Source organism: Periplaneta americana, chromosome 3 (assembly GCF_040183065.1).
Source record: "Periplaneta americana isolate PAMFEO1 chromosome 3, P.americana_PAMFEO1_priV1, whole genome shotgun sequence".
NCBI classification, from domain to species: Eukaryota; Metazoa; Arthropoda; class Insecta; order Blattodea; family Blattidae; genus Periplaneta; species Periplaneta americana.
In genome coordinates, this window is record NC_091119.1 from 480,001 (window position 1) to 501,130 (window position 21,130).

Genomic DNA, 21,130 nt, shown 5'->3' on the forward strand with positions numbered 1-21,130 from the left:
AATATTTCTTTGACCTTCTTAATACCAATACTTCTGTGAGTTTAACAGGAATACTTCTGTGAGCTTCTTAATACCAATACTTCTGTGAGTTTGTTAAAAGCAATACTTCTTTGAGATTCTTAATTGGAATACTTCTGTGAGCTTCTTAATAGCAATACTTATTTGAACTTCTTAATAGCAATACTTCTGTGAGTTTGTTAACAGGAATACTTCTGTGAGATTGTTAACAGGAATACTTCTGTGAGCTTCTTAATAGCAATACTTCTGTGAGTTTGTTAATAGCAATACTTCTTTGAGATTCTTAATTGGAATACTTCTGTGAGCTTCTTAATAGCAATACTTCTGTGACCTTGTTAATAGGAATACTTCTGTGAGATTGTTAACAGCAATACTTCTTTGAGCTTCTTAATAGCAATACTCCTGTGAGTTTGTTAACAGGAATACTTCAGCGAGATTGTTAACTGGAATACTTCTGTGACCTTCTTAATAGCAATACTTCTGTGAGCTTCTTAAGAGCAATACTTCTGTGAGATTAACAGGAATACTTCAGTGACCTTAATAGCAATACTTCTGTGAGTTTGTTAATAGCAATACTTCTGTGAGATTGTTAACAGGATTATCTCTGTGGGCTTCTTAATAGCAATACTTCTGTGAGATTGTTAATTGGAATACTTCTGTGAGCTTCTTAATAGCAATACTTCTGTGAGCTTCTTAATAGAAATACTTCTGTGAGATTAACAGGAATACTTCTGAGTTTGTTAATAGCAATACTTCTGTGAGCTTGTTCATAGCAATACTTCTGTGAGCTTATTAATAGCAATACTTCTTTGAGATTCCTAATAGCAATACTTCTGTGAGTTTGTTAATAGCAATACTTCTGTGAGCTTGTTAATTGGAATATTTCTGTGAGATGGTTAATAGCAATACTTCTGCGAACTTGTTATTAGCAATACTTCTGCAAGCTTGTTATTAGCAATACTTCTGTGAGCTTAATAGCAATACTTCTGTGAGCTTGTTATTAGCAATACTTCTGTGAGCTTGTTAATAGCAATACTTGTGAGCTTGTTAATAGCAATACTTCTGTGAGCTAGTTATTAGCAATACTTCTGTGAGCTTGTTAATAGCAATACTTGTGAGCTTGTTAATAGCAATACTTCTGTGAGCTAGTTATTAGCAATACTTCTGTGAGCTTGTTATTAGCAATATTTCTGTGAGCTTGTCAACAGCAATACGCCTCTGAGCTTTTTAATTGGAATACTTCTGTGAGATTGATAACATAAGTGGTAGGATAAAATAAAAACTCACTGTGTGTGCGCGCGTGCTGTGTCAAAGAGTTAACTCCTTTTACTCATATAAGAAAGACATTATACAATTTTCATAATCACATATTTTTAATTTGTTTTCTTTTCACTATATTACCACACTTTTAGCCATGTACTCATAGCAGTCAATAACTGTAAGCCATTAGAAAACAGGTATATGAAGATAATTTTTCTGCCCTGAGACGCTACGACTATTGTAAATATCCTCACTTAAAAGAAAGTGGAACTACATAATAAAATTATCCCTCTTATGCACCAGATGCTTTTTAAAATAAATCAGGTTGTGTATTTTTTCAAATAAATGAATGTACTAATTCACGTTTGACAAAGTCACTTTAAATGTGAAATAATTAAAAAAAGGTGATATGGGCGTCCATTATAAATGTCTCCAAGAAATATATTGAACATCTTACTAATCCGAAGCAAGACACAGGCATATTTGGATAGGTAGAAATAAAAATTAACTGAAATCAGTTGGTACAGTCCTCAGATACTATCGCAAGTCCACAATCGTGTTTGTATGATGGTTACTTGTCCTTGAAAGTAATGCAGTGGTTAACTGGGCTAATGATACTCTTTGTGATTAATTATTTTTGTCACTGGCAGCTCCGAGTTCAGCGATAGGGATGAAGTCTTCAGCTGAGGGGATGGCTTGAAATGCAGTAACAGGAAGGCTGAGTTATGTGACAGTCTAGAGGAGTCTTAATAGGGTTGCTTAGGTGATAGCTAACTCGTACACAAAAAAAACTGAGATAGTTAAGCATACTTCTGTGGCAGGATAGTAAAAGGACACGTTGGGTGGGAGCGATATCTCTCAGTTGTGCAAAATATCAACTTGTATTCCTAGCACGTCATTTATCCACAATACAAAAGTTGCTTTATTCCAATTCGACAATGGATAAGTTACAATTTTGACTGAAGTTATTCAAATTTAGAACTTGACACTTCCTAAATGATTAACCTTTTTCAGTATTAAAAATGCTTTCGTAAAGGCACACAAGATAGGAATTTAAAAATAATAATAAAGACGTATAGTATATGGTGCGGGGACAGGACGATATGTAACCAAGAATATGAAACTAATACAGTGGATAAGTCTCATCAAGGATTCTACAAAATCTAAGTCACATGTAATACTCGGACAGGACTGACGTGCAGGGACCTGGAAAATTCGATTGAAAATAAAGTGCAATCACAGATAAATGCAGTGTCGCAAATTTTTAGATATTTACTGCTTGTTACTTCTTTTTAACCAAAATGCAGTTGATGTAATTTGTGAAGAACTGGACACATGTAATCACTTATTTCAAATATATTTTTAATTTTTATACAGTTGAAGTCTAATTATCCGGACTATTGGGAATCAGGCCAAACCGAATATGCAAAAATGCGGATAACTGGATATGTATGTATTAAAATTGTACGTCTAAAGTAAATAAAACTAAAAATTAAGATAAAGTATTGTACACAAATTTATTTTAGTACAGTACATAATTCTCTATAACACCTGTGCTCTATTTTACGTGGATCATCTCGAATAACGTACAAGAACTCACTCGCTGTTCTCACAATTTACCATACAGTACTTATTACTCATTAATTTTTGTATTTTCCCCCATATCGCTCTGGATGATTAGGGTCCGGATAACTGGAGTTCGACATACTGTTTCTGTAATTTATATAGCTTTGCAATAAAAGTGTAAGTTCAGAGATAATAAAACGTCTCAGTACTAATTGACCTACAGCGTACTATCTTTCTTTTCTCATAATACTACTTGGTTGTTAATTTTTCCCCAGTGGCGGATCTCGGCGTAGTCGACCTCTTGCTTCCCTGATGTTATAGCGTGCATTAAGTTTGCTGTCCATCTTCTCGTCAGTCGTAGCGTGGATTCCCACTTAGTGCACACACACTCGTGTGCAAGGCCTGATGGCTCCTCACCTGCGATGAGATGTGTAGGAATTTCGACAGATATCGAATTGCTTCTCGCCTGTGCAAGTGGTGACGGATTTTAGGGACATTCCGGATGAAATAAACACAATCCAGAAACATTTCTATACTTTCTCCAACTTGCGCAGGAAAGCAGAGATTTTAAAATGATTTCTCGTCGGTGTGCATCCGAGAATGCCTTTGGAGATTATCCGGCCTCGTGAAACACTTGCCACAAAGTTCGCATTTGAATGGTTTCTCGCCAGTGTGCAGCAGTGCATGGCTTGCGAGATGACTCGACTGGGAGAAGCACTTGCCACATTGCTCACATTCGAAGGGTTTCTCGCCCGTGTGCTTGCGTACGTGCCTCACCAGACTCTGCGACCTACAGAAACTCTTTCCACAAACATCGCACTTGTGAGCGCTGTCGTCTCTGTGCAGGCGGAAATGGCTTTTCATACTTCCTGCCTCAGAGAAAGACTTGCCGCACACGTCACATTTGAAAGGTTTCTCGCCCGTGTGCATGCGATAATGGCTTTTGAGAGTAGAGGAACGGGTGAAACATTTGCCACACGTATCGCATTTAAAAGGTGTCTCTCCCGTATGAAGGCGTGAATGTTTTTCGAGTTCACCCGCATGGAGGAAGCACATCTCACAGTCACGGCATTTGAATGAAACTGTGGAATCCCCTAAGAGACATTTCAGAGATAACGAGTTCTCTACATCACACTTTTGTGTCTCGCCAGTGACATTATTATTAGAATTACGCCATTCGATAGAGTTTTCGCCAGCAGTTTGCTCTGAGGACGCACAGTTCAGTTCCATCGTGAAGCTTGACGATTCTCCCCAGTAACGGCTGTCTGCAAACCTATCATGAGAAAAGGCAAAACAACAGGCATCAAGTCTTGACTGCTTCCACTCTAATTACGATATTGCTTAAATTTCCATACGCACAGTACAAATATGATCCATGATTTCTAGTCATGTAGAAATAAAGACTTCCACAAGCCATTACAAAACAGGTACATGGAAATAAATTCTCTCCACTGTGGCGAAAGGAAATCTGCAAATAATCCTAGTGAAAAAAAAAAAAAAAAAAAGAGAATAGCACTAGCCACAGCGATAGCTCCTACCAACTGCAGGTGTGGAGTTTTGAATATATAATTAACCATTAAAAGAGTAATTTTAAATATGAAGAAAATAAAAAATTGTCGGGAAATTTGAAATAAAAAGAACATTGTTTTCTTATTCCTGCTCACACCTACTCCATGATGATGGAGACAAAATTGTGGAAAACTAATTATATTTACACTCCAGAACAATGGTCGAAGCAGCCATTGCAATGCACACTGAAGACTTCAAGTATTGAATAAACAGATTATCAACATGGACTTCAATTTGAAATCAGGAACATTGCTGCTGTTAGACTGGATAAAATAATTGGCGCACTTTTCATCAAATACGCACATTCTGACTTCGAAGACTGGCACATGATTAGGATTTTCAAGAAGATGCAGGTCGTCATTCGAAGAACAAGAAAACGCCTGCAGTAGATCATGCGTTTACTCTGTAGCCCCCAGACATTGCTGGCCCTGAATTCCATATCACCACGTACTGCATCACAGTGTTCATAAGAACTGAAATTCAAGCTCTTCAAAAATAATGCGTCCACTGTAGATGATGCTGAAGATATTTAAAGAGTTGCAATACTAGTCAAGTTAAATTACTTCATTTACTGAAATATTGTGATGTTAATCATTTCAAATTTGTGAACACTTGCTAATGTTGATATCTGAGTACTAACACCTGTACTTCCATCTCCGCATATTTATACATAGTTGAAGTTAATTCGTGGTTCTGAACTCAATACAGACCTTTAATTCATGTCATAAAAATTTCCTATATTTATAAGTTTCTTTCAATTAGTTAAAAAAAAATTAATTATTCCTTTAATCATTCAAATATTGCTGATACGACCATTTTCGTAAAGATCCTATTTTCTCCCTTTATGGCTAATGTGGCATAGCTCCCTCTTGCAGTGAATCTCACAATTTATACATATATATCTATATTATTTTAGTAGGTTACTTTTACGAGGCTTTATCAACATCTTAGGTTATTTAGCATCTGAATGAGATGGTGATAATGCCGGTGAAATTAGTCCAGGGTCCAGCATCATAAGTTACCCAGCATTTGCTCATATTGGGTTGAGGGAAAACCCCGGCAAAAACATCAACCAGGTAACTAGCCCCGACCGAGAATCGAACCCAGGCCGCCTGGTTTCGCGGCCAGACTCTCAATTCATAAGTACATATTTATAAAATATATCTTTTCTCACAAATAATCAATGAATGTGTACTAATTATCCATTCTCTCTGAAACCGAGATTTACTGTGAATGTATCTGTGATGAGTGTGGAGTTACTGTTTGTTTTTTCATTCATCCATTATACTTCCTAATTGGCCCCTACCAAAGTAAGGAAAGTATGATAACCTAACCTAATGTAATAGACCTTCCACCTGGACTGCACCACCTACGTAATGTTAAGTACAATATCCTGCTATCATATTGTGTTATCCCCTTACCTACCCTCTCCTCCTTCTTTTTCAGGCACTACAACTTCATTAAAGTTTTGGCCTTCTCAACGATATCTTTCCATTTCTCTGAATCCTTAATAATTTTAATATCTCACAGTACGTCATCCCTCCACCTATTTTTTGGTCTAGTCGTCAGAGGTTGCCACTGGTAGATCTATCATTTTGCATTTACACGTCCAACCCATCCTAGTCCTTGAGCATTAACAAAATTTATTATATTTTTATTTTTAATTGTCTTGGTTTGGATCGTCCATGTACCATCTTTATCTTTGATTGGTCTCATTATCCTACGCAAAATTTTCATTTCAGAAATCAAAAGCTTTTGTTTTATTGTTTCCTTCAACACCAGGTTTCACATGCATATGTCACAATTGGTCTTTCAATTGTTTTATACAGTTTGAATTTTGCTGACTTAGATATTAATTTACTTTTCAAAAACATTATTCGCAAAATATGCTTTATGTCCTAGAGCAATTCTCTCATTTTGGTTTATAATGGAACCTAAATACTTAAACGAATTTAATTCTTCAAAACTAATATTCTCTGTTTTAAGATCTTTTGTTGCTCTATTTTTTTGTGTCATTGTTTAAATATTTAGTTTTATCATTAATATTATCAATCCATATTTTCTTGATTCTCCTTTCAATAATTTGAAAGTTTCAACTAATGCTGACATATTTCTTCCCACTCAGGTTCAAAAATATGTCTATCTTCTACTCAACCAGCCTCCTTCTTGTTGCTCAACATAATTTGTAATTCCTCCGTCTCCCATTACTGTATTCTGCGAAATATAGTTGTTTTCCTGTCTTATTACGGGGATGTGGGAATGCAACAGTAGGCTTCAACTTTGAGTGTGGCAATCTTACTATCCAGCGTACTTTACGGTGAGGGTATGAGAGATCAGCCTCATCCAGATCGGAGCTTCCAGCAGGGCAGGTTAAAGCTCCATCCAGTCGCTCTTTGAAATAAATGATACCAAGACTAAGTAAACCAATCCATGTGATATGCCCTACAGCTTGATTGGCTTTTTGTTTCTGGTCTGCCCATCGTACTAGCATACAAAGAAAGCCTTGTAATTCGTTTTATCTCACGTTCAAACAATTTAAGTCAAGGTGAGTTATTTGACTTGTGTTAATATGGGACTTGTTAACAGTGGGGTGATATCTAAGTAATTAAATTTATTAAGTAATTCTTTTATTATTAAACAATGTCCAAGTTTATTTACAATTCTAAAATATTGTATGAGATGTTTACTGTCATTTTATTGCCTAGTATTTAACAAAACTCCATATATATATATATATATATATATATATATATATATATATATATATATATATATATATATATAATACCTAAGTATATGATTCATTTTATTGATGTGGTTTTTCTCTACTCCTGATTGATTCTCTTCATTTCATTTTAATTCTCCTACTCTACGCTTCACTTCAAAAAACATTTCCGTCACAATTCTGTGAGTTACTTAGTCTGACACAGAAACCAGCACGTACCTCAGCTGTTTTAACTGTATTTGTGATGATATCGTTATTAGACGAGACATATGGAAGACCAGAATCGCACGTTATTGCATTATTCGACGACGTGTGTCCTAGACGATTTTAGATGAGAAATATTAATTAAACACCTTACATATTTGTTGATGGCAGCTTCTTTGAGTCTGAGTTAATGCCAAATTACGATTGTACTGATCAAAATTAACTTGAGCTAGATGGTGGCGGAGGGTGCCTTTGTGTTTCCAACTCACATTCTTACTGTGGACTGGCAGTTCTATTACGGCAACGCATGTGCAATACTCGAAATAGCGGATCCCAGCTAAATTGAAGACATGAACCTTACACTCACCTCTGAGTCATCACTTCATTTTCTTCAGTCGATCCTTCCAGAGCATTGCTTTCTTCTACCTTAATCACATCATTTATGCCTTCCTAAAAACAAGAAATACAAGGAAGAAGAATATAGCAGCTACATATAATATCACAGTAGTTCAGAAATAACCGCCATTAATGTTAAATAACTGAAATATTCCTAAATTCCATCACAACGTGGATAAGGCTGCACTGTCCAACACTTACTCTATTTTTATCACAACGATATGCACAAATCATCGTAAGCAGTAATAATGAAGTAGTAGGAGCAGTACTAATATTGTTATTACTTACATAGAAATGGCTTTTAAGGAACCCGGAGGTTCATTGCCGCCTTCACATAAGCCCACCATCGGTCCCTATCCTGAGCAAGATTAATCCAGTCTCTACCATCATATCCCACCTCCCTAAAATCCATTTTAATATTATCCTCCCATCTACGTCTCGGTCTCCCCAAAGGTCTTTTTCCCTCCAGCCTCCCAACTAACACTCTATATGCATTTATAGATACGCCCATACATGCTACATGCCCTGTCCATCTCAAATGTCTGGATTTAATGTTCCTGGATGACAAAAGCTTCTGAAACGAATAAAAAGAGGCATTTCTCATATTTATTCTGCGTTTAATATCCTCCTGAGTGTTATTTATATCTGTTACTGTTGCTGCAAGATACTGTATATGAATTTTTCCACCTCTTCAAAGGATAAATTACCAATTTTTATATTTCCATTTCGTTGTGGTCACGAGAAATAATCATGTACGTTGTGTTATTATTATTATTATTATTTTGTTACTACTAATTACGATATTGGCACACTATCTAATTTTGTTTTTCCTCTACATTCATTCCATCCAGTCTGCCACTCTCCCAAAACCAACAGGGTTTTATAATCATTCGTGAATGATTGTATGCTAACACACCTACACAGAACCAGGGTTACCACTACATTCGGGTTCTCTCTTATTCTACTACTGTGAAGCGACTTAAGGATCAGACTGTAGTAGTGCAGAGCGCTCTATGAACCTTGGTGGCAAGCGGGCTCGACATCAACCCTAGTCATTCCTGATGAGCAGGTTCACAGAGTCGGCTATTAGAATTATAGATTCATATTGTTTACTAACCTTGACTATAGAAGGTGTTCCTCAGCTGCAACATCTTCCTGACATCTCCGAAGGAAATTGCCAGTTACACATGCAAGCTCGTCTTCTGTAATTATCCCGATTTCTTGCACAAACTGTCTTTCTTCTTCTTCTCCTTCTTCTTCTTCTTCTTCTTCTTCTCCCTTCAAGGATTAAGTGATATCACCTGTTCCGGTCTCTATCGTCCAGCCACCTCTTGCAAGGTCTACCCAGATCCCTTTTCCCGATCGGGTGATAATTCATTATCTTCTTTGGTAACCTATTCTCTGCCATAACAAACTGTCTTTTAACTCACGAATTGTATGCGGATTGTCTTTGTATTCTTTATTTTTTAGATTTCCCCATAAATAAAAATCACAGACTGACAAAGCGAGAAACCTAGGGGCCATAATCCTTTACTAATAACCCTGTCCTCGAATATTTCGCTTATCAAATTCAATGTTTCGGCTGCTGTAAATAAGCACTCTCACACTCGATATCAGCAGGTTGAGTATTTCTGCTCTGTATCTGTCACTGTTGATTGCATCGTAAAAAAATATAGGACCTATGATCCTATGCACAGTTATAGTGCAGTCTTCTCATCATGTAAAGGAGTTTCATGAATGTGATGAGGATTTTCCGTCCTCCAGTATCTATTGTTTTGCGTAATAACATGGCCATGTAAGTGGAAGCATGCTTCATGTGTGAAAATAATTACTGTAGCATTCACAACGCCATCAGCAATACTTTGCAAAATGCAGTTACAAAAATCCACACGACTCAATTTTCTGTAAGCTGTAATTAATGCACTATTGTCATTCTCTAGAGCTTAAATGTCAGAATTTTAGTGGCTCTAAGTGCTGTGGTTTTTCAGAGACCGCAGAGAAATTCGCACATCTCATAGGGTTTTTCCTCACTAAGTACACTTTGGTTTCTCTAAACTTTTTACGAGGTTTAATGTAGTCGTCCTATGTGGAACGGAAACACGAGGAAATTGCATTGCAAAACGTCGTCGCACTGTTCCACAATCTTACGATATCAAGTAACACTCGACAAGATAAAGCCTTTGTTGAAACATAAACTTTTGTGGTGCCATATTAAGCCACAATCTTCCATCTTCAACTAAGACGTAAGCATGTCAATTTATAAACGTCGAGCTCATAGGCAGCTGAACAGCAGCTATCAGCTGCAATGTGACCTTGAAGGCAGGGAATGACAAGCGCTGATGCCAGCCTGCTTGCCGTAGATAGTACACTAAAAACTAGGATACTTTATCTTTTATAACACTTGAGACTAAAACTAGTATACGAGATATTATTTCTGTCACCTGGTAAATTATCATCATTGGGGTTAGAAATTAAAGTATCTTGATATTAACACGGCTCATCAACAGTGAAAAATGGTGGTCAGGATATTTTCTATATACAAAGCATGAAATGTTACAGACGTTTAGGACCTTAATGCACTCAGTCTGATATGTTCTTTCGGTCTTACTAATAAAAACTCTGCATACAGACGTTTAACTGTCTTATAATTATACAATGAGTAGCTCGTTTATAAGTCGTGTGTAAATTCCTTACTAATAATCACTACATACGTCGTGTATAACAGTATAACTGTTACACAGCTACGTCATAGTTTCGTCATTACTTCGTTACGAAAGGTAATAGAATATCTGAGGTTCTCTACTGGATCCAGTAGAGCGCTCTAGTGTGGCATGTTAAATACCGATAGTACAACTGGCTCTAATCGATTACCACACTACATTTTGGTCAATGAGTATAAGCAACAGCAATATTATTCTAATAATTCTATGATCTTTGGTTTGTTCTTCTGTGGTTACAAGGTAAACATCATCATAAAATGACAGTCGATACGAACGGCTGTTAAAGGGGCGGCCATTTTTTCCCTATATACAACGCTTAAACAAGGGGTTTCGTGTATATAACTACTGCAAAGGAATTCCCATTGTATAGTTACAGCCTGTTTATACGTCCATAGCTTATTCACGGTTTATTAGTAACGTTTTCTGTCTCAACTCTGCATAAGTCTCGTATAAAAACTATACACGGTTTATTAGTAAGACTGTTTGTGTATAAAGTGCTGAATTATCTATAGCAATGAAGACACAAATATAAGAGTACATGTTTCCAACAGCTCATGATATATGCGCAGTGCATGTACACGAGGGAGAAAGCAAAGGTGGGAATCCTAACCTGCAGACTGAACTTACTCCATTGCATATCAGATGAGTGTAAACAATGGTACGTCAAGCCTTTCTTCAACTAAAAACATGCATGTATGTATGTATGTTTGGTCTGAAGACTTGTTGGAACCCCATAAGTGACTAAATAAGACATCACTCATGAGGAAACTAAGCCAGGAGGTAATGGGGTAGGGTGGTTAGTTTCTTTCCGCTCCGGTGGCTAGTAACATAGTTCACGCAACTAAACATGACACGAAATTATTTATACTTTAATTAAAATAAATATATCACTATCTCTCAGACCAAGATATGATTAATAACACTGAAGGTCTAACTATGCACCTCACGAGATATATTTCAAGTTGGTTATTTTACGACGCTTTATCAACATCTTAGGTTATTTACCGTCTGAATGAGATGAAGGTGATAATGCCGGTGAAATGAGTCCGAGGTCCAACACCGAAAGTTACCCAGCATTTGCTCATATTGGGTTGAGGGAAAACCCCGGAAAAAACCTCAACCAGGTAACTTGTCCCGACCGGGAAATCGAACCCAGGCCACCTGGTTTCGCGGCTAGACACGCTAACCGTTACTCCACAGGTGTGGACTTCACGAGATATATGTTGCAAAACACAGTAAGAGTCGATAAGAGAAGAATCACTGAACTTGGCTCACCTCAAACTCACGCTTCAACACTGCAAACGTGAAGGCCACTGCTGTTTCTTCAATTTTTATTTCGGGTTTCAGAGTGCAGTTGGGGCTTGTACTCTCCATTGTTGTCAAATGCGGAACTAAAAAACTCCTTTCCTGCAGAAAAATATGTAATTCATTACAGTCTATTGCAAAATGAATTCATTTGTTGTAGCCTCTAAGTCCGGGGCTGCTACTTCTCCTCTTACATATGAGTTGCACAGAAAATGTGCTATAGATTACAGCAGTATTGTATTGTATTTATTAACATTCCATGGTATTCGTACATTGCTTCACAGCTAGAATATGGAACAAGTCAAAAAACTTAATACTATTATAAAGTCTTAATTTATAGTCACAGTCTAGGTGAAATATATACAGACGTGATTTACAATATAGTCTACTAGTACAACACAAAGTTTTAGTATCAATTTCATGAAGCGTTATTGAATGTCATGAATTCACCTACAGAATAGAAGGCGTGAGAAATTAGGTACTTCTTTAATTTGTCCCTAAATAATCTTATCTTTTGAGTTTCATTTTTATATCCATAGGGAGACTATTAAAAATTTTTACTGCCATATAACGCACTCCTTTTTGATAGCACGATAGACTTGCTGATGGAGTATTAAAGTCATTTTCTTGACGTGTATTTATGCTATGAACTGTTGAATTAGTTACAAAGTTTTCAAGATTACATACGAGGAAGATTATTAATGAAAAACTATACTGACAAGCCATGGCCATTGTTTGTAGTTTTTTTAAAATAGCCCTACAAGATTCCCTAGATTTGGCATCTACTGTTATTTTAATTACTCTGTTTTGTAAGAGGAATATACTGTTACTACCTGTGGAATTTCCCCAGAATATTATTCCAAAACTCATTATCGAGTGAAAGTATGCAAAGTATACTGTTTTTAAGGTATTGATATTTACTATCTTTTGATAGATCTAATAGTAAAACATGCTGAATTTAGTTTGGGGGTAATTTCTTTAATATGATTTTTCCAATTTAACACATTAACGATTTTTAAGCCAAGAAATTTGGTTGTTGTTGTTTCTAATAGGGATCTATTGTTAATTATTGCGCTAGAAATTTGCGAGGTTGAATTTTGACAGGATTTAAATTGAATTATGTTAGTTTTGTTACAATTTAATACTAATTTATTGACTGAGAACCAGTCACATATTTTGAAGAGATTTTCTTCTATTGAAGCTTTGAATGTGTTGGAGTTATTGGCTATAATTACTATACTTGTGTCATCTGCAAATAATATGGGATGATCTATATCTTTTATTAGGGAGGTAAGATCATTTATGAACGCTAGAAAAAGTAAGAGACCTAATATTGAACCTTGAGGAATTCCATTATTAACAGTTCCCCATGTCGAGGTAGATTTCATAATTGTATTGATTTCGACTTTCTGTTTCCTATCTATGAGATATGAGTGAAATCACTGGTGTGGAACACCTTTAATTCCATAATACTCTAATTTGTCTAGGAGCATTTTAAGATTTATACAGTCAAATGCTTTGGATAAATCTCAGAATATCCCTCCAACTTGTAATTTTTTATTAACCGCCTCCAGAATTTTGTCAATTAAACTAAATGTTGCATTTTCCGTGTCTTTATTTTTCCTAAATCCAAATTGTTCTGGGACTAAAATGTTGTATCTTTCTAGATGATGATATCTTTTATACATTACTTTTTCAAAGATTTTGCAGAAGACTGGTAGAAGTGATATGTGTGTGTGTGTGATTTTCTGGAGATGTTGTTACTCCCTTTTTGAACATAGGAATAACCACTGAATATTTTAATCTCTCGAGAAATATACCATTGAACATTGAATAGTTAGATAAATAACTTAGTGGTCCAGCTATAATATGTCAACTCGCTTTTAATATTTTGCTTCTTATTTTATCAAACCCTGAGGAGTTTTTTGACTTTAGAGTTTTAATAACTGTAATTATTTCTTGTTTGTGTGTTGGAAATTTTTGGGGATTTTGTCGGAAAATATTGTGTTAAAAAATCTAACATTATCTTGGGGGATGTTGAGGTTATCAGTTATTGTAGAAAATATTTGTTAAATATATTTGCAATTTCATTTGGGTCTGACGTTTTTGTATTGTTAGATATAAGGGTATAAGGGTATAGTTTGTTGCTTTAGTTTTTGATCGTCCACTTTCCTTTTTAATTATGTTCCAAGTTGTTTTGATTTTATTATCAGAGTTTTGTATTGTTGTATTATAGTGTAATTCTTTAGCTTTTTGAATTACTTTGTGTAATATTTTTGAATAATTTTTATAGTGTTGTTTTAAGTTTGAATCATTACTATTTCTGCTCTGTATGTATAATGATCTCTTGGTTTTGCATGAGATTTTAATACGTTGTGTAATCCACCTATTGTTGCATATTATTTCATTTTTATGCTTTACAGGAAAACTGGATTAAAAAATATTTAGAAATGTTTTATGAAACTCGTTGAATTTACTGTTCACATCACTTTGACTGTATACTGATTCCCATGTTTCATTTTTAAGATTTATTTCAAAATTATTTAATGATGCCCTGTTTATATTTCTGAATCTCACTTTAGTTGGTTTTTTAATGATGTGTTAATATTTATACTTAGGAATTGAGCATCGTGATCCGAAAGACCATTAATTATTGGGGTTGTTTGAGATATACCCTATTTTTTCTTTTCCGATAAATATGTTGTCTATTGAAGTAGCTGAATCCCCTTGTATTCTGGTCGGAAAGTTGACTGTGTAAATTCAATTGAAAGATGTTAGCAATGAATTTAGTTGATCTTTCCTATTGCTTTCCGTTAGATAATCGACACTGGCATTGGCATTGATGACAGTACAGTTTACGTGGAGAACCATATTTAGTTCAAAACATTATTAAGTACGCCCAATATTTGTAAGAAAACACGTTCGGATCTTAAATTCATTTGTGTGAAATACCTGGCCATGTCAATTTTGCATCCACACAGGAATATATAAATAACAGAAGGAAAACAGTTATTTATACTTTTAGACTTACTTTATCTGAAATATTTTCCTCTCCGACATTAGCATCTTCACCCGAATGTAGAGCCAATGGGTCCGCATTGGGTTCTGTCTTTATCTCATCCATTACAACTAAAAGAGCAGAACAAAAAATTGTTTATATTTAGAGAACTGTTGAAAATACCGCAATGTAGGCATAGGAGGTTTAAGTATGCCAAGGTTGGCAAGTTTACATTATGTATCAATACTCACTGATAACTTTCCTTTTCACGCCAATCAATAATTAATCATTAACCTCTAAAGTAAATGACTCCAGAAATAGATTACTGTTTTCTAACTCCATATTATTTCCCATTTATGCTTCACAGAAAGTTATATTTTTCAATTGCTTTGGAAACGAGAAGATTCGATCTGCGAACCATGTGAACAATAACACTGCTATGTTACCCACTATGCTACGACCAGTTGATGTGCACGTGTTCAAATATTACAGACGTAGATAACTAGCGTATCAGTTGCATTATACCCTGCAGTATATCACAGGATCAGTTCATAGGATGGGAGGGTGACCAGTTCAGTGAAAGCATGAGAAGAGGCAATGTTACTAACAACTATTATTGCTACAAAATGTTAACACAACTCCAAAAAGTTAATAAGATTGTCCATCTCCAATGGATTCCAGCACACTGTGGAGTCATGGGGAAAGAAACCGCAGACACACTTGCCAAGAAAGGCACAACAATAAAACAAAAGCCTAAATTTAATTTCTCATATTCCACAATAACACGTTTGATCACCACAAAATTTTCTCATTCTTACCTACAAGAAATAGAATCAAATGCTAAAGAGAAAAAAATGGATTACACTACTTTCCAACCCAGATATAATCCCCCAGAGACCAAGGAAAACAGCAGTTGCAGCCTTCAGACTATTGACAAATCAGGACTGTCTAGCAAGTCATCTCTACAGAATAGGTATCTCAGCTTCACCCATATGTGTCCTGTGTAACGATCCAGCAGAAATGAATGAAGACCACTTGAAGACCTGTGAAGCATTAAGATCAGAAGAAACTACAGTTCAAAAGTATTGGAAAGCAAGACTGCTAACGGCTTCATTACCAAATGCAAGGCACTAGACAACAACAACAACAACAACTATTGTGACAGGAATACAGTATGAAAAATGTGGAATTCATTCAAATAGTACTGTAGGTTGAAAAATAACTAAGACAGTATTAAATTAGTCACGCAATACTTTCAAATAGATGTATGTAGTAGAGATGAACAACACTCCAGAAAGCAATCCAACGGCGCCCCCAAAGCCGAAAACCGCACGACAATGTTCTATACGTCGTTGACGTAAAGACTGCTTGTGAATGTTTCGAGTCATCGAGATTGATCACCCCCGAAGCCCCGGACGTCAAGCAGCCTTGAATCGCCGCAGTTGTTTATATCTGACTGAACTTTTATCTACTTTGGCAACTGTTATATATGTATAAACAATCAAGTAGCCTATTTGAAACATCATCTCTACCTTTCAGTGTATAATAATCCGTTCCCAAGTCTTTATTTAATTACCAGCTCTTATTAAAGGGCTAGGAATTTTCTTTTCATATATTTGAGATAAAGTGTTCAATCTCAAGTAAAAAGATATTAACGTTATGTTTTATGTTTCTTACAAATGCAAATTTATTTGAGAATTGTTTTCTTTTCTATTTATATAACCATAGGTAATATCATATACAAGAACCAGAACATTCTGACAACTAAGATACTGTTCTGTTTTGTCTTTATGTCTCATTTAAACATTTATAATGTTATTTATTTCAATTATGTACATTATTCAAAGTTACGAAATCTTTCCACGCTGGCGAAATGCTATTTCGAGAACGATGAGCGAGACTCGAAAGACAAATGCAACGAACACAGCGAGCGAGAGCGGCAGTTAGTTTTGTTCATCTCTAGAGTGCAGTAGATAACCCTATATGGGATTTATGATATCATATTTCACTAATTACTTCTTTGCGTTTGAAGGTTTTTTAGATTTCAAGACGTAAAGATAATTGAGAAATTGTTCAAATGAATAAGACAAAACGTGTAGAATGCCCAAGACCATGTTTATGTCAGGCTACCGTATAACTTAAGCTGATATTTACAGTAAATTAGGGAAGACAATTAAAAATTAAGCAAAACAAGATGATGTAATAGACACGATAGGAAATATAGCAGCACTATTCATTATTACTTACAGGCAAATTTGATAGGCGTAAAATCTCATATAACCTAAAATTCTTCTTTTACGTTTTAGACGAGCGTATTTTAATTATATTCAAATAAACCTTCTCTCTCATGTTACAAATGGTAATAAATGCAGAAGCCAAACAAGTGTTGCTTTCCGAGATGCACAGATATTATTATTCTGGCATCGGTCCAAAGAAAGGCTAAACTAGCTCTGAGGTACAAGGAGTTCCCTTCGTACTCCGCTTATACATCTTGAACACACGAATCTATGACTGGCTACATTTGATTAGTTCAGGCTTTTATTATGTCTTGCACATACGATCAACTGCATCTGCACAAAAAAAAATCCCTTATAAATTCAACGATTTTCACTTCCAAAATCACTGTAACTACGGTAACTCAGCACTAGTTTCACTCAAAAATTTCTTTTAATTCCTGTTAGCAGTTTATAACCAAAAATATTTCGAGGAAAGACAGGAAGTGATCAGTGGTTAGTGATTAATATTTTCCAAATAAATGTAAAACAAAATGGTGAAACTTCGATATCTTCTCATATTACACACCTATCTACTTCAATCACATTTTTCAGTCCCAGTCTCACATCACCTCATACAGGGCCTGAATTACAATTTCAGAGACCCGGAGCTTAATTTTCTTAATGAGGTCATTCTTTTCATATATGATAATTCAGTCACCTATCTCTTTTACCATGTATTTATTTCACAGAGGTTTTTATTAATCATCTATTTTGAGGAGAGCAATTAAAAATAAAGTACCGGTAAGTTAATCAGCAAATATGTTAGCACAAGACAGGTTGTACTATCCCTTGTTTCCTCTAATGCAGTAATTCAGGACTTCAGAAGCAAAGTTCATCTTTCCTAAATTATGGCTTAGGCCTATACCAAAAAGTACCCCGGCTGTCCACAGTTTAGTAGCTGTGGCTGATAGATGTCTCTGTATGCAAAAATCTCACATTAAAACATTCTTAACTTTTTGATACTGAAGGTCTCTGTGGGTAAAGGAGTTAAGCTACTGCTAGTAACATGTGAACGAACATACTTGGTCAGGGACCAGCGTTGTTTTTCCTGTTGTTGAATTTCAATAACTTCCCGTTTTCTTATAAAGCTCCTAACTCAAATTTCCTTCGGAATTCCATTTTTATTTATGGACATTTCTACAAAAACACTTTAACACTACCACTACACACTGATAATGGTCGTATACCAACAGAAGTTAGATATACTACAAGGAACACAAGCACTAGGCACTTGGTTGATTTTGGCTGCTGAATTCATTATTAATTATTTAAATGGTCCTACTGTTACAATTTGAATAAACTGTACATGGTAATCAACTTTTACATGTTCAAAAATTAACTCTGCAATAAACTTACAACTCTAAATTTAAAGCAATAAAGTGATTTTTGATGCGTTTTCTAACATAATAATTAATTAGGTAATCACTTATTTTCTAAATTCTGATTTTCAGGCAGCAGATTTTTTTGTCTATTCCATTTGCATAATTCATTTAAAAAGGACTGTTCCTGGATTTTGAGGCCATGGGCAGAGGCACCTTACATCAGACCCTGCCCTCACCTACCTCACTAACCTTATTCACCTAACCCACTAATCTTGTCACTTCATGTCACTCAGCTATCCCCTCATTTAACACATATACTCCATAACGGACGTCAGTCCCATGTGTGATGCCGGGAGACTAGCCAACAAAATTTGATACTTACAAAGATACAAATGGAAATGACAAAAATTAATCGGGCGCACAAAAAATTAACAACACATTAAGTTCCACATGTCTGCTTACTCCGTAATCACGACCACACCACGGCTTCCTGGATTCACCAACTGAGATTTCCAATCGATAATTTAAGATTCCAATAGGTTTGTTCCAGCAAGCAATTCAGATTTTTCAGAACGCGTTCCGAATACCACAGTCAGAGTCTAGTATACAAGAGTCACGAAGCTTGAGTTGCTGGGGGTACTAGGAACCATAGTCATGCATTGTGGGTCCCTATCACCACGGCATGGCGCGACTTCAGTTTGCAGACGGCCTCCAGTTATGGAGGGTAGCTGCGAATGTATTGAATAAGCAGTCGTGGACAGCCGATAAGGGGTGGTCCTCCAGCTTGGGTTGGGCGAAGGACTAACAACCCATCACCGTAAAAACCAGCTTGATACGAATCAATGCAATAAGCCTCGGAATGGGACTGATTCTCTGGAACGACCACAGCAAGGGAATAAGGTTTGAGATTTGGAGCTTGGAACGTAACTAGTCTTTATAGAACAGGAGGGGTAACAGTAGCAAAAGAACTAGCTAGATATAGAATAGACTTCGTAGGCGTACAAGAGGTTAGGTTAGATGGGAATGGCATATCACAAATAGGAGAGTACTTGTATTATGGAGAAGGAAGCAATAATCACCCATGAAAAACAGGAATCTTTGTTCATAAGAGAATAAGATCAACAGTAAAAAAAGTTGAATTAACAGTGACAGGTTATCATTTTTAGTACTTAAGGGTAGATGGTGCGAGATGTTAGTTATAAATGCTCACGCCCCTACAGAAGAGAAAGACGGTCATATAAAGGATAGCTTGTGTGAGGAATTGGAACGTACTTTTGATCAGTTATCTAGATATCACATGAAAATTTTATTCGGGGATTTCAACGCTAAAGTAGGACGGAGGATATTTTTAAACCAACTATTGAAAAAGACAGCCTACACATAACTAGTAATGACAATGGACTTATGTTAGTCAACTTTAATACATCAAAAAATTTAATTGGCAAACGTACAACATTTCCCCATAAGGATATAACCTACGAGCACTGGAGACAAATAAGTGGCAACACTGTTTTATCCCCACGCAGGGAGTTTTGTTCGAGATGATGTTGGCAATACATGTAGACTGTGGGTGGAGCTATACAACTCGGGTGGCGGCGCTAGTGTAGGTGCTGCAGTGATAGGAGTGGCGTGTGTTGAATGCAGGTTGTCAAATCACACCGCCCGAAACGGGATGTTTTCCAAGTTACTCGTAGAACAACGTACCTGGACAGAGATCGAAGTGGCCTGTGGGAAAAACTCCAGGGAATGTCACACTGGACTACGTGAAGCGTGAGGGGATGAGGCATTGCCGTGCAGACTGTGGCACGTTGGTTGCAGCTTTTCGTACAGGAACCAGGTGGAGGTCGACACGGAGTGTCATTGAATTGATTCTATCTTTGCTGCATGTGGACAGGAGGAGGACTTCCAGGGGTAGGAACAACCCACACTACCGTGTTGAATGTGTTGCACAATGTCCTTGGCTACCGAAAAATTGCATCCCGGTGGGTACCGCACCACCTTACAGACGTTCAAAAATGGCACAGATATGCCCTCGCCGGTGATCATTTGGCATGTTACAGACGGGAAGGACGCGCGTTCCTGGACAGGATCATCGCATTTGACGAAACACGGGCGCGCTCTTACGAGCAAGAACTTAAGCGCCCATCATATGAATGGCAACATCCATCACCTCCCCGACCCAATAAGCTGTGTCAGGAAACGGAAAAAATCCACAAACGATTATGGAAAACACGGAAATTATACTTGAAGCAAGTAACGCGATAGGTTTTGAAGTAAATTCCGAAAAGACAAAGTATATGATTATGTCTCGTGACCAGAATATTGTACGAAGTGGAAATATAAAAATTGGAAATTTATCCTTCGAAGAGGTGGAAAAATTCAAATATCTTGGAGCAACAGTAACAAATATAAATGACACTCGGGAGGAAATTAAATGCAAAATAAATATGTGAATTGCATGTTATTATTTGGCTGAGAAGATTTTGTCATCTAGTCTGCTGTCAAAAAATATGAAAGTTACAATTTATAAAACAGTTATATTACTGGTTGTTCTGTGTGGTTGTGAAACTTGGACTCTTACTTTGAGAGAGGAACAGAGATTAAGGGTGTTTGAAAATAAGGTTCTTAGGAAAATATTTGAGGCTAAAAGGGATGAAGTTACAGGAGAATGGAGAAAGTTACAGGCCACGTATTTTAAACACAGAAGAAAAACATAAATGTTCCTAGACATTCACGTTGTAGGGCCTCTACATGTAGAAAGGTTTATACAT

The 21,130-nt window shown here is 36.2% G+C and overlaps 1 protein-coding gene across 2 annotated transcripts; it reads right to left on the reverse strand.

Annotated features, from left to right (window-relative positions):
• Positions 1 to 2,265: 2,265 nt before the first annotated feature.
• On the reverse strand, positions 2,266 to 21,081 carry LOC138695740 (zinc finger protein 70-like). Of its 2 annotated transcripts, none has more exons than XM_069819890.1 (5): positions 18,609 to 21,081; positions 14,795 to 14,892; positions 11,734 to 11,865; positions 7,710 to 7,792; positions 2,266 to 4,117 (listed from the first exon to the last, which is right to left on the reverse strand). In XM_069819890.1, exons 2-5 carry the CDS (start codon positions 14,885 to 14,887, stop codon positions 3,412 to 3,414), a joined length of 1,014 nt encoding a protein of 337 aa, XP_069675991.1. In that variant the 5' UTR covers positions 14,888 to 14,892; positions 18,609 to 21,081; the 3' UTR covers positions 2,266 to 3,411. The 2 variants fall into 2 exon arrangements, with proteins under 2 accessions (XP_069675991.1, XP_069675990.1); XM_069819889.1 differs by having other exon boundaries at positions 2,267 to 4,117; positions 18,742 to 21,081.
• Positions 21,082 to 21,130: the final 49 nt, after the last annotated feature.

Coding starts and splice junctions, on each gene's coding strand:
- LOC138695740 (XM_069819890.1), bottom strand. CDS start 14,887: ATGGATGAGATAAAGACAGAACCCAATGCGGACCCATTGGCTCTACAT. Junction 11,866..14,794: donor AGGAAAATATTTCAGATAAA/GTAAGTCTAAAA, acceptor ATTTTTCTGCAG/GAAAGGAGTTTTTTAGTTCC. Junction 4,118..7,709: donor AATGAAGTGATGACTCAGAG/GTGAGTGTAAGG, acceptor TTCTCATGATAG/GTTTGCAGACAGCCGTTACT.